We start from the raw sequence: 14,851 nt of genomic DNA on the forward strand, positions 1-14,851 counted from the left end.
AACAGTGTACGAGGGCACATCTGTATCAACTCATTACCTAATGAAAATATATTGCGGTCTGAAACAATGAGTATTAATGCAGCTGGGTAATTCATCAACAACCAGTGTGGGCATTGGTTCCTTGTGTGTGGATACATTCCCACATCTACAATTGTTGTCTCTTCTTGTGTGTATATACTGTATGTCCTCTGCACGCTTTTCCGGGGGTCCAGGAGTTGCTGGGCAGTCCCCAGACACGGGTGTAGTAGTGTATGCCGGCTGCCGGGCTCCCGGCGACCAGCATACCGGCGCCGGAATCCCGAGCGCTGGCATACTGACAGCTGGGCGAGCACAAATGAGCCCCCTGCGCGCTCGCCACGCTGCGGGCACGGTGGCGCGCCACGCTATTTATTCTCCCTCCAGGGGGGTCGTGGACCCCCAAGAGGGAGAATAAATGTCGGTATGCCGGCGCCGGGATGCTGAACGTCGGGAGGCCGGCCGCCGGCATACAGAAGACCATCCCCCACACACAGCTGTGCCTGCACTGCCGGCTCCTACATTGTTGCACGTAAAGTTACAGTGCAGCACCCAACTCCTGTTACCGAATAGGAGCTGGTATTTTGAGGTTATCCAGCGATCAGTGACACCTGGGAGCAGACTACAGCCCCTCCCTAGTGACATGTATGTATGTATGTATGTATGTATGTATGTATGTATGTATGTATGTATGTATGTAAATTGTAAGCTTGCAAGCAGGGCCTTCCTACCTCTGTCTTTGCCCAGTTTTGTTCTATAACTGTTCTAATTGTAAAGCGCAACGGAATATGCTGCGCTATATAAGAAACTGCTAATAAATAAATAAGTGTCTGTCTGTCTGTCTGTCTGTCTGTATGTATATGCAGTTATATTCCTGACTGTCAGGATCTTGACAATCATTGAAACTCCACTTGGGTGGTGGTCCACGCCACCACCTGAGAGGGAATATAACCTTGTGAGGAGAGGCCGAAGCGTGGCGAGTCGACACGCTGCACTCGAGGTCGTGATTCTGGCGTCGGTATTTCAACCGCCGGGGTCCCGTCAGTCGGGAAATCATACTGATCTCTCTCTCTATAATATATTAATATATATATATATATATATATATATATATATATATATATATACACACATACTGTATAGCAATGTCAAATATTAACTTTTCCGTTATTTTTAAATATTAAAAACTTTAATGGAAATTTGAAGTATCGCTGTTCTGTATAGAAAAAAAAAATTCTTTGCAAGTGGCTACTTTACCTACCAACAAAACAAAAATCTCTTTATAGAAACCAAAATGCATTCAGTAAATTAGCATTTTGTCCATTAGGATCACTTCCATTACAAGTGAAAAGACCTATAATACCGGCTAATATGCCTCTAAGTGTGCCTTGCTTCCTTTTTCATCCTTAATTGCAGCCGTCGGACAGTGGGAGAAGCTGTGCACGTTTCAGGAGGCACTCAGCGCAGCCTCCAGGGAGTTTCAATTCCATATTCAAAGTCAGCATTCCGCAGCAATAACACCCCCCATCCCACCTCTAAATTGACACATATATATAAAATAAAATAAAAAAAAAAATATATATATATATATATATATATATATATATATATATATATATATATATATATATATATATATATATATATATATATATAAAAAAAACACACCACAATGAAATGAATTTGATTTTTTAAATAAAAAAAGGGAAAAAAATAATCTTTATTTACAAATAACGGTTATTCACAGTATTTAGTCATTACAATGCAGATAAATTGAGGTGACATTTTTCTCTTTAATAAAAATATACAATAAGAGAAGGTGCTTAAAAGAGTGTGTAAGCAGCCTATTCTATTATTCATTGTGCAAAACAAACGTTTCCTCTATATACATTCCAGTGAATTACAAGTCTGATTGTTGTGCATTAGGTGTCTTCGCAGCAAGCTGCCAATCACCCATGTTGCTCATTGAGATGCAACAAAGTGCAGTCCCACACTCACCAGGATACTGGGCTTCCATAAAGCAACCTTAATATGACTGTTCTGGTGATGCTGGAATACTGCAATAAGCTATGCTGGTCATTTTTGTCCATAGCAACACCAAGGAAGCTCCATCCGGGCCATACAAATGGCTATTTATGCTTCGTTTTATAACCAGTAGTGGATACAGATCTGGTTTTAAATGTCTTTATAAAATCAGTCCAACGAACCCTACATGTAAAAGGCACAATATACGGATTGCCCTGCCCCCTTCATTTACCAACCAGTACCCCGTCCTTATGATAATACAGATTTCTGCAGTCCGGCAATTTACCTCGACAAGGATCAAATTCAACATCCCTTTTTAAACGTATTGATCACTTAGTGGAAGCATTAAACTACACTGCAGCCTAGTTCATTTGAGTCGCCCGGGGACCTTCAAAGATAAAGCCATGTTTTGGTTTCAGTTGTGCATCTACAAATTCCAGATACATACTTTACATAATATAAGTGATAGGTACAAAATAAAGATAGAAAAGATAAACACAGAACCTGAAAAGTATAACGCATATGGCCAAAAGCAAATAAAATGATGCCCTTTACATAAAGCACCTCCACAAATAAATTAGATTTTTTTGGAACATCACTACAATCCTTCATTATTTTAACAAACATGGAACTGGTGCTTTAGCAAACAAAGAAATAACACTCAGCATGTTTTTCGCGCTTAAATTTACATAAAAGGCACAAAGGTTAACACTTACAAAGCTATCCGTTCACAATACTATACAACAGCAAGGTATCGTGGTACCACTTACATGGCATGACACTATGACTGTGCTTCGTCAGTGTCCTGCAATAATACGACAGTTTTTCTTAAATCCCACCCCTTAAAATAGTTTGTGCAAAAGCTCTTGTTTTCCAATACCAAGTAGATTGTACTTTAGACCGGTAAATAATGTTTTTTTTGTAGATGTAGTAAATCGTCTTGGAATTTGAACCCCAATGGGTTTTTACTGAGCAGTCTAAGTGATTGTCTTGATCTAATATTTAGAATGCTGCAATCATAGAGAGGCAGGGTATTAATATGGAGGTCATGCAACGCAGACAGCATAGAACGTTTATAGGATTCTCCCTGTAGTTCCATCCAACATTCAAGCTGGCCTACTCCCAATGGCTTACAGTATTTGCCTGTTTAAAAGATTGTTTTTTTCGCAATTGTTTTAAGTGTGTTGCCCTGTGTTCAGCTTTGGAGGGGTAACGGTTTGCATGAGTACGTCTGACTGAAGACACATTTGGTTAGAGAAAGTCGGTAGAGACCGGAGGCTAGAAAGAGAAGAGCCAATTTTGAGCAACAAACCATGCAATCAAAAACATAAATAAATGGGAAAAAAACTGAATAAAATAAAAATCAACCCTAAAAAGGTCCACAAAATAAAATTTAAAAAAAGCAATAGCAGCGTTAGTTTCATAATGCACCAGTGCTTAAATAGAAATCCCCTTCCTACCAAAAGCCAGTATAAAACACTGCAACAAACCTTCCACTCAAAACCCAAGCAAAAACGTTAGACAGTTATCAGCAGCAGCCATAATAAAAGCAAAAAGCAGTTTGTAAAGCTGAGCAGAGGTAAAAAATTAAATGTCAATGTATGCCTAACTCCGTCCACCACCTTGCCGAAACATTAAAAAGGCTAAAGCCCTTCGACAAAGCACACACAATTGATCCTATGAGGATACAGTGAGAGCCAGCTCACATTAGCCTATTACATTGAATAGAATTCAATTAAATTCCAGTCCATTCTACTAATGTAATAATTTAACTACAAAATACATAAAAAGGCTGAGACTTGTACAAATTTAGATAGCCCACGACACACGTGATGCCGACAGAACACAGCATCTTTTTCTTTGGTTCAATATAGCAACATTTACATCAATGAAACTGCTATCCCACCTGAAGAATAAACGGAGATTAATAAAATAGGCATAATGGGTCTTCAGTCACCCACCCCCCCTCCCCACCAACACTCCAACCAGCATCCCCTGGAACTTCTAGGTATGTTATACCCTGGCCTGTAGGAAATTATCACCATACGTCAGTCCATGCTAGAGTGCCATCCTTGGACGCCTCACGTAGGAAGTAATCGCCTACCTGTTTATGGTTGTATTTCTGGGGATTGGTCCGATAGCTGTAATCCGAGTACTGATCAGAGCCAGTGGAGTTGTTGTCTCCAGTGCCAACGAAGGTGTTGGCAGGTGGCAGGTCTTGCACTACTTGGTGTTTCTTGGAGGCAGATGGGGATTGGGGTTGGAGCTGTATGGATGGCAGAGGAGAGTTTGAACGGTAATGACGCCCCAAGTCTGGGCTACCAGGTGGGTAGTTCAATGGTAGATGGATTCGCGGACTGTCTCCAGCTGAGTCAATTAGATTAAACTTCAGGGACTTCTGTAGTCCAGTTTCCTCATCCTCCTCTACGGGTTTGGGTGGCTTTGGAGACTTGCTCTTCTTAACTTTGATTTTATTTTTGTTGTTTTTATTACCCTGTTTTGGGGCATATAGATCTTTTGTTTCCTTCTTTCCAGCCTGATAGCCACTCTTTGCTTCTTTCTGTCTGCAATATCTAATCAAAACTACCACCACAATGACCATGATGACTGCCACAATGCCAGCTATCACACCAAACAAGATGTTACGTTGTTGTTGTTTATTACGCTCATATTCTGGATCCCCAGCAATATCAATGTCTAATGGTGTATCCTGACTGTGACCAAGTAAAGTCTCTACATAAGTCTGATTTATTAAAGTTTCATTGATGTAAAAATGGACTAAAGCTGTACCAAGCCTTCGTGGCTTTCCATTATCATTCACCCTTACTACTAGACGATGAAGACCATGGTGCTTCCTCAAAATCTGTTTTTCTAGGGTGACCTCACCGCCTTTGGGAGTTATCTGGAAAAGGTCAAAGGGATTGCCACTAGCAATGCTATAAGAGAGTTCAGCATTCACGCCCGTGTCCATATCCTCGGCTCGCACTTTGTTGACCTGTGTACCTGGGTGAGTTGAAGGGGTAAGATATGCATAGGAAATGTTTGAAGGTACAACAATCACTGGAGCATTATCATTCTCATCAAGGACGTTTATAGTTACTCCAACATATGACGAACGGGGTGGGTCCCCTCCATCCACCGCCTTCAGCCGGAAAGTGTAGGTGCTCTGATGCTCACGGTCAAAGGAGATGCTAGAAAGTATGGTGCCTGTGCCATTCTGGATGACAAATTCTCCACTGTCTGGCTCCACTGATAGATGGATACGAGCATTCTCACCCTTGTCCGCATCTATGACCGTGACCATACCGACAGGGCTCAACCTGGGCATGTTCTCCATGACGGAGAAGTTGTAACCATTAAGCATAAACTTTGGATCATTGTCGTTGCAGTCTAGGACAGTAATTACAACAGAAGCGGTCCCCTTTAAACTGGGGGTTCCTTTATCTGTAGCAACCACATGAAAGTCGTAATGTTCCCGCTGCTCACGGTCCAGTACGGTGTTGACTCTAATCTGTCCTGAGTCTGGATTGATGTAGAAGATGCCACGAGAATTGGAGTCCGCAAGAATGGAGTAAGATATCTGAGCATTGGACCCGCTGTCGGCATCACTGGCACTCACCTCCATCACAACATCATCAGGTGAATTGTTCTCTTTGAAGCTGACCTGTATCAAGCTCTGGGAGAAGACAGGTGCGTTGTCATTCACATCAGTCACCTGCACCTTAAGAGAGTTGGTGCTGGAAAGAGGAGGGTTACCAGAGTCAACAGCCACAATTTCGATAGTGTACTCTTTCACGGACTCATAGTCCAGTGGTGTGGTGGTCTGGAGGAAGTACTTCTTCTTGCTGTCGGTGCCAGTGTCACTAACCTGTTTCAGCTGGAAGGGTACATCCCTGGCCACAACGCAAGTTACAGCAGCGTTCTCTCCTTCATCCACGTCAGAAACCTGTACTAAGGCCACAGGCGTTTCCACTGGCACATCTTCTGAAATGTTGGCTACGCCATCCTGATGCGTTACCAGGCCGAACCCCCTAATGTCAATCACAGGCTTGTTGTCATTTGTGTCACGTATGGTGATTGTAACTTGGGTGCGAGCAGATTTGGGGTTGGATCCTTTGTCCTTGGCCACCACAGAGAAACGTAGCGTTCCAACATCTTCTCGGTCTATGGGACCTTGGACGGTTATCAGACCTGTTGCCCTGTCCAGGTGTAGCAGCCGTCGGACAGTATCTGAGGCTTGGTGAAACGCGTAGTCAATCTCAGCATTGGCTCCTTGGTCAGAGTCGTTGGCTTTAACCTGGGAGGAAACAAAACAAAACAGAAATCGGACACTTAATCCAGAGATAAGGGTTCAACACATGCTACATTTTCAGTGAGATATAGTAAAGAAAAGTCCATGAAAAATTGAGGCTCTCTGTTTCTCAGTGAAACACACCTGTCTGTTCACATGGCATTCCATTCAAGAAAAACATGTCTAAGTTTCACGGCAGTGTCATGTAACAAACTACAGGACAACCGCAGAAGCAATTTAAGAATAATGGGTAGGAGAAACCGGAGAACCATTTTTAAAGAGCTTGGAGGTTACCTTAAAGGTCCAGCTAAGTGTAATAAATAAAAAACTACCCTTTTATCATGCTGTTTTGGGTGATACTTATTTTGGTGCAACCTTGGGAGGGGGAGAGGGGTATGTTTCCACACTCTTATAAATGAAATCAATTACAAGTGTATGCATTACAGTCTACAAAACAATACTGCAAAATAGATTTCAGTTTTATTTTAAAAAGCATTAATAGATAAGTGTTAATTTCCTAAAGCTAGTTAACAATAGGAATGAAATCAGCAGGGTACTTTGCGCCAACAGAGGCAGAACATTCTGCATACTGTTCATAGCAAATGAAATGTAATAAATTGCCAGACAATTGTTAATTCTGCACCATTGCATGCTTATTTCAGGCTCTGGAAATATAAAAAATAATTCTAAAAAAAAAAAACAGTATTACATTTTTAAAGGTTTTATAACCCAGACTCGTATGCAATGAACAGCTGTCAAAGGGGTCAACACAGCCATGAAGTGTGGGGACTGCTTTGATCACATATTGATGGTGTCAAAGTCATTCTCCCGTGACAGGCGTGACTTTCAACCCACTGAAACCATGATCTAAACAATTAGAATGTGGGGCAGCGCTCTGATCAATGTGCTATTGAGTGAACTGAAACCTTCATTTTCAGCCCTGCTCAGACCAACGCTGGAGAACAACCTGATGCAAGAGAGTTTATACGAGGAAATGAGCGGGGGACAGGAGACAGATCAGATTTGTGAATCTAACTACTCCTCATCAAGATACATCCTATGCTCTGTCATCATTTTTTAAAGGGACAATATATTAGAAAAAAAGGCCAATACATTTAAAAAAAACCCGCAAGAATAAAAAGAAAAGAAAAAATTAATGCTTAGCAAATCAAGGGATCCCATGTCTGATTAAATGCTTTCTCCAATAATGTTTGTCAGTTGCAGCATACTTCCCAATAACTGGACCACTAGGTGGCACTGTTCCACTTAAGTCTACTAATATTTAATTCACATTATTTATTTTTTCCTATGTTTGTATACATTTCCTTGGGGCGCTACAAAAAAGACATACCAATAGGTTAAATTGGCTCCTGACAAAATATTGGGTGTATTAAGGCTTTAAGTGGATATTTATCAGAGCTTGAAAATAATGTACCAACCAATCAGTTCCTAACTCCTTTTTCAAACGCAGCCTGTAAAATGACAGAAGCTGATTGGTTTGTTTTTTATCTCTCCAAGCAATGATAGATCTCCTTCATCGGTTGTAAGCTCAATTGGGGCAAGGACTGATGAGAATGACCAAACACGCTCTGCAAAATGGCTTCCTATCACGTAGGCGCTATATAAAATAGCCAATAATAATTGAGTAAGCAGTGTAGACCCTACCGCTTAGTTTATGCTGTACTGAAACCTATTTGTAGCTCTTTATGCAGAGAAATTAGGTTTTCAGTCAAAAGTAATTAACATATACACAATGTATATTGTATGTTTGTTTAATATCGACAGTTCTGCCATGAACAGGTGCTGAAACACGGTTGGTGGTCTTTGATGCTTCTTTAATGAGGCCGACAAACATCATTTAAAACAATTATATCTATCATATTTCTTTAGCTTGTAAGAATATTAATGGTTGAAAGGCATTTTAAAACCAGTGGCGGATCTTGCCACGGGCAAGCAGGACTGTTGCCCGGGGCGCCGGCGCCATCCGGAGGGCGCCGCACCATGGCAAGATCCGCCACTGTGCAGAGTACCCCCCAGCAGTGCCCCCGCGCTGTTAGAAGGGAACCAGACGCTACGCGTCTAGTTTCCCTTCGTGGCGCTGGTCCCCCCCGCTGTGAAGGGAATCAGACACTAAGCGTCTAGTTTCCCTTCATGGAGAGGACCTTTGCTGTGCGGTGCGCGATGACGTCATCGCGCACCGCACAGCATTGGACGCTAGGGGTCATAATTGACCTCTAGTGCCTATGCTGTGCTATGGGGGAGACGTCATGACTGACGTCTCTCCCATAGATCCGAGGAGAAGAGCGGCGCCGGGGGGAGGTCTGCAGGTCTGGAATCAGGAGCGGGGTATAGTAAGTATACTTTGTTTGTTTTTTTATTTCCTTTCAGCGGCGCTACAAATGGGGGCGTGACTGACCACACCCCCGCATTAAACCACACCCCTAACTTTTGCCCGGGGCGCCACAAGGGCAAGAACCGTCCCTGTTTAAAACCAAGCATTATATTTGCAGCTGGTGCTGTACATGCTAGGCAGATTTACGCTAGCCCTCTCTATAGTATGTTTGTGAACTTCAGGGCCGTCTGTCCCTCTTTCTCTACCATTTACAGACTTTCAAGACTTGTCGCAACTGCCAGCAATGACAGAGTTCCTCCAGTCTAAGGGCGCAGTGATCGCAGTCTGAATTTTTTTGTGGAGTGTGCACGCACACCCTTGGAGCCCAGTGACATGCTAAAAGCATCTAAGGGCTGCGATCGCCTCTGTCTGATTGACAGGCAGAGGCGGTGGCGGGATGGGACGTTAGAACGCCGTTGGCGGGTTGCAGTCAGGACAACACAGGCATGTCCAGACCATTGGGGGGGCAGGCCGTGGCAGCTGCGTGACGCCACACGCAGCTGATGCGACCGGTGACACGAAGATCCCTGCCAGCGCGCAGGAAGGGAGTTACTCGCCAGGTGCAAAAGCATCGCCGACATGCAATTCTTTTGCACAAATGCAGGGGGTAGGGTCTGATGTGGGGTGGACTAGCCCTGTGCTGGGCGTCCCCCCGCATGTCTGAGAAAATTATCATAGATGTGCTAAATTTAGCACATCTACGATCAGATCTGAATTAGGCCCTTATATTGCGAGATGATTAAAAAAACCTGTATAAAAAACGGGCTGATGGCTCTCCATTTGGGAACTTTTACATTGCAGTAAAGAGAACACCTTTCTAAAATCTAGGCAACCGAGTACAACAGAAAATAGTCAACATGTTTTTTCCTAATATTCACATTAGGCCAGCGAGAACCACTGCATTAGGCAACTGCATAATTAAATGTCTCTTTATGTAGATTTAGACAGTGATGCAAAAAGCCTCCGAAAGCCACACAGACCTTACTTGGAGAACTAACGTAATAGCTATGGATCACTATCTGTCATCAGGCTAGAACTCAAATACTATCCCCCAACCCTGCATAGTTTTCGTCTGACCAGGAGCAAGGATTGCACAATCCTTAAGATACACACTGTGTCCCGACTGCGAATTTGCTGCAATGTGAGGACAAAGCCACAGGTCATATTAGGAGCAGAGTGTACAAAATTCTAGTTCACATGAGTCAGACCTGGAGTAATTTACCTGATACTAGACTGTGAAATAAGATACCATTAAAAACTCGCCCAACCTGTTCCTCGTCAGGCCCGAGACATATTGCATGGAAGGAATGCAAAAAATCCTGTACAGCAGTCACATGGAACCACTTTGTGTTAATAGGAAAAGGCATGGCCATTGTAATAAAAACAAAAATATACAAAACTGTTTTTTCCTATGGGACATCCAGGGATAAAGACCATTCTGCCCAAGGCATTGTGATTTCTAGGCTATTTAAATTTTGTTTAGAACATTATAAAATATTTTCACCATTTAGTAGACTGAGCAGAAAATAGCAGCTCTTTGGGCCCTGCATGGGAAGAGGATGAAGAGTACTGTCGTTGGGTAACATTTAAAGCATAAAAAGAAGACGAGATACAACCTAGCACTCCTAAACTCGAGAAGCAAAAATTTACGCTTGGACGCCTACCTGTAGCGCAATCCCATTTAAAAGTTTATTTCGGCAAAAGGACAAAAATATCTCCATTTACTGGAGCGCAGCAAATGGCTATGTCCATCCTGATACCTTCGAATAGGAGAAAACAAGGCCGTTTAAACCATAGCAAAAGCAGATTGGCTAAGAGGACATGATAGGTTTTGGCAAATTGCCTGGATATTGCCCTACTGTGGCTACATGAGCGACAATCTACAGCAAATAAGGTCACTTCTCTGATTTCATAAATTGGCTTGTTAGATTATCTACATAGTAACCATAACATAAAATTAAAAACAATCTGGGGAAATTTGAGCAATTACATGTAATTCTCTAATTGGATATTTGGCGTTATCCTAGTTTGTGTGTCCAACAAAATAAACTGGTAACAAAACAAAGGAGAAACTTTTATTTAAAAAAAAAAAAAAAGTTAACACGTCCCCAGATTGTTTTAATTTGATAACTGCCTTATCTCTGCAGTCTGTAATTCTACATAGAATGGAAGAGCCACTCCATCAGACACAATACATACTTATATGCCCATTTATCAACCAGTGATAAAACTCGTTGCGCATGAAGAATGGTGCTCCAGCCAATCAGCTGCCACCTGTAATTTTTCAAACGTGACAGTTGGGAGCGGATTGGCTGGAGCACCATTTATCATACAGTTTAAATTACTTGTTGACGAACGAGCCCCTTCATTACCTAATGAAAAAGAAGTGCGCATGCTTGAACGGATATAAAACATTTTCGGTCAAACAAATGAAACCTCAAGCGCCCGCCGCTTACCTGCAGTACAGAGTGCCCCATTGGGCTGTTCTCAGGCAACACTGCTTCATAAGCCATCTTCTCAAATTTAGGAGCGTTGTCATTGGTGTCAAGGATGGAAATGCGCAACAGGGCGCTGCTGGCTCTGGGCGTCTTGCCACCATCTTGGACCTTAATGGTGAGGTCATAAGAGTCTCTCTGTTCGCGATCAAGGTTTCCCATGACAATCAGCTGAGGTTGCTTTTCATCTTGGTCTTCAGCTACCTGCAGTCCAAAAAGTTCATGTGCTTCAGGACCGACTATCAGCTCATAAGAAGCCACCCCGTTCACCCCGGAGTCACGGTCAGTAGCTGCCGGTATGGGGAAAAGCATTCCAATGTTAGTGTTCTCTGGAATGGACAACGTGAGGACTGGAGAAGCAAAGTTGGGGGTGTTATCGTTTATGTCCAGAACCTCAATTTGTCCATCAAGCAGCCGGGGAACTGGGGACATTAAGTCCGTCATCGACACCTCAAACTCTAGGAAGCATGGTAGACCCGGGAATAAGTTCTGGCAATCACGGAGGCTCTCTCGATCAATGGCGGTCTCTGTTGTATAGATATCCCCAGTCTTACCATCCACGCGGAGGTAAGGATGTCCCAGCTCCAGCTTGTACAGGTGCTTTGAATCTGGATAGCCATAGTCGGCAGCTAAGCTTCCAATTAACACGTTAGGTGGCTGCTCTTCGTCAACTTTGTATTTCACCTGGGTGGAAGAGCTGATCAGGGGAAGTTGTAGGAAAAGCCATAAGTATAAACAGGAGACTGCCCTCTTCATTCTTAGTCTCAACGGCAATGGCCACTCTGCAAGGAAAGCCAGAGAGAAGGAGAAAGGAAAACAGGTTAAGGCCAGTAATTGGTAAGCCAATCAAAACAGCTTCTGTTTTCAAGTTATCCTCAAGTTAATGACAGAAACACCAGTTAGAGAACATCCTGCTGTGGAACGCAGACGCCGGCTTCCTAATTTGCTGTGCCAGGCTTGCTAACAGTCAGGGTGAAGCTGACAAGGAGGAAATAACACACCTCTGCTCGTCACCTACACCTAGCAATTGTGTCCCTAATGCGACAGTACGAGAAGCCACACCTGCCAGATTAGAAAACTTGCTTAATAAGTTCCATGCGGAAAGCTCAGTATCAGAAAGTGACTCAGACGTGTACATGGGATTAGAAGTATGAAAAGTGCAGCAACGCAAGCTGCTAATCAACCCGTCATCACCTGTACAAAGAATGTCTAATGGGAGCACTGAGATCACTATCTGCTTTGCAAACACAACACTACAACTAAAAGGAATCCAAGGTTCAACAGCTCAGTACATTTAAAAAAAATGTATTTACTTCCTAAAGACCTTTGCAAAAGTGCACACGCTATAATTATTATTATTTGAGAAGCAACTTAAAAAAAAAGGGTTTCATGCGTTTCACTTTTCTTTACATTCTAAGGGCAATTCCAGACGACCTGCGCTACTACAGCAGTCATTTTGGGAGTTAAAACTTAGGGGTCTATGTACTAAGCCTTGAAGAGAGATACAGTGGACGGAGATAAAGTACCAGCCAATCAGCTCCTAACTGCCATGTTACAGGCTGTGTTTGAAAAATGACAGTTAGGAGCTGGTTGGTTGCTATTAAAGCTCTATCCACTTTATCTCTCTCTAAAGGTGGGTACACACTGGCCGATATATCGGCCGTTCTATTGAACGGCTGATATATCGAGGGTTCGTCGGCCAGTGTGTATGGGCGATTTATGTCTGTGAACTCAGTCGTTCACAGTGGTATCGCGGCAGCCCCGCAGCACAGCCGACGGCCAATATATCTACAGATATATTGGGGCGTCGCTGTGTGTGGCCACCCGCCCGTACACATGCTGCGGCAGCCAACGGTGATTGACAGCTGAACTGGGCGGGCGGGCAGTTCATGACGTCAGTCCCCAATGGATCGGGCAGTGTGTATGCTCAACACACTGCCCGATCTGTCCATAGATATATCTGCCGATCAATTGATCTGCAGATATACCTATCAGTGTGTACCCACCTTAAGGCACAGCAAGTACACCCTAAGATTCAAACTAGCCGGACAAAAGAAAGACAAAAATAAAATCATCCACGCTCACCTAAAAAATGTGCCACAAAAAAAGATAAAGGACGGGACGCAGCAATGATAAAACTGTGGTCGTTATTTAGGGAGGTTTGGCAGCTCTTCTCATATGCACTAAGTTCTGGAATGCAATACAATCCAGAGCATTGATGCGGTGGGCAATGCCATCTTTAAATGGGGTTACCATATAGAATCCTATGGGCTTCATTTCGCGATTCCCCTTGATAGTGATCCATTCTGATCCTTCCCAGCACCCGCCTTGGTGACCTCGTCACTCGGCGCATGCGCAGATGGACTCTCGGGTCCTAAACTCAGAAGTTCCCCCACTGCAAAGGACAGCTCCCTTGAGATAGCTGTCCATTACGAATATATTCATAGATATGGCATTTGTAAACGCCAATATACATGCGATGACTGGCAAGATGTGGCGCATTCACAATGCGATGCGTCATGTATCCTGCCCAATATGAAAACACAAACCACATCATTAATTAGCACACACCTTCCATCTTCTGAGATCGCAGGCTCCTTCCACTTCATAAAGTGGGATTCTAATCTCAAAAAGAGCCACTCTTGGCACCTGCAGTCTGTTCCCACTAACCACAGAACATCCAATGGAGTACAGCCATTATGGACTTAGTATGACAATACATGCCCCGGCAACCACAACACTCCAAAAACAAAAAGGCAAAACCAAACAAAGGAAGATCTGCAAACAAAAACACTGGCTTTACAAATCACACAAAACTTTGACTTACGGAACACAGTGAGGAGGGGGGGGGGGGGGGGGGTCCAAGACTCCAGCAGCTAGAGAACCCCAACAGAGAAACGGCCTGGTCACTTTTCTCTCCGTTCCATTCACATCACTACGGAACCAGTATGACCAGCTACACCAACATTCTAAAAAGACTTTAATTACAAAGTAAAATAATAATAAATTCCTTACTGTATAACCCTTCATTAACATTCCTTCAAAACAGGAACAATGTTCTCAATAATTAAAATGTAATGAGTGAATCACACAAAAATGAACTTGTGTTCCACTAAAAGCGGCGCAATTTAATACTTAAAATAGGAGGAGAAAAAGAAAGAAGAAGAAAAAAGGAGGTGGAAAGCCGAACACCTGCTTCTGAAAATTTAGGTCACAGCCTCCGACGAGCAGAGTCACCAACTGAGCATTATATGGGGAGGGGGGGTATAGCGCCTAAACCATCCGTGAACGCTGCTCCAGCAAAACAAATGAGTCTTTCACCTGCATTACATAAGCTGTGACTGTCACCTGCAGGTCAGCACAAGCTGCACCTTTCTATGCAAAGTTGTCACACTCTCCCAGCACAAAACACACACACACAAACTGCAGCTCCTCCGTGCACCCTAGCTGCCAACAGGAACCCTTCCCACAGCAGCCACACACACACACATACACCCACCAGCCTCTGAAGTCAGGTATCTGGGACGAGAGCTTCAGAACAATCAGAGGAGTGCAGCCGTGTGGCTACATAGGGAAAGCTGTCCTTTGTCGCATGCTCTTACAGTGAGAGGAAGGCTGCAATCCCCAGCAACG

At 43.4% G+C, this 14,851-nt stretch overlaps 1 protein-coding gene across 10 annotated transcripts in view; it reads right to left on the minus strand.

Annotated features, from left to right (window-relative positions):
• PCDH1 (protocadherin 1) overlaps window positions 1–14,851 on the minus strand; it is a 375,594-nt gene that overhangs the window by 156,557 nt on the left and 204,186 nt on the right. For 8 of the 10 annotated variants that reach the window (XM_063928552.1, XM_063928549.1, XM_063928553.1 and 5 more), the window contains exons 2-3: window positions 11,180–12,000; window positions 4,145–6,337 (exon numbers count right to left, since the gene is read on the minus strand). In XM_063928552.1, the coding sequence (XP_063784622.1) occupies window positions 4,145–6,337; window positions 11,180–11,974 (2,988 nt within the window). In that variant the 5' untranslated portion in view covers window positions 11,975–12,000. Of the gene's footprint in view, window positions 1–1,754; window positions 3,319–4,144; window positions 6,338–11,179; window positions 12,001–14,851 lie in introns of those variants that run through there. The other 2 variants (XM_063928556.1, XM_063928555.1) reach the window with 2 other exon arrangements.

This window comes from Pseudophryne corroboree, chromosome 6 (assembly GCF_028390025.1).
Source record: "Pseudophryne corroboree isolate aPseCor3 chromosome 6, aPseCor3.hap2, whole genome shotgun sequence".
NCBI lineage: Eukaryota > Metazoa > Chordata > Amphibia > Anura > Myobatrachidae > Pseudophryne > Pseudophryne corroboree.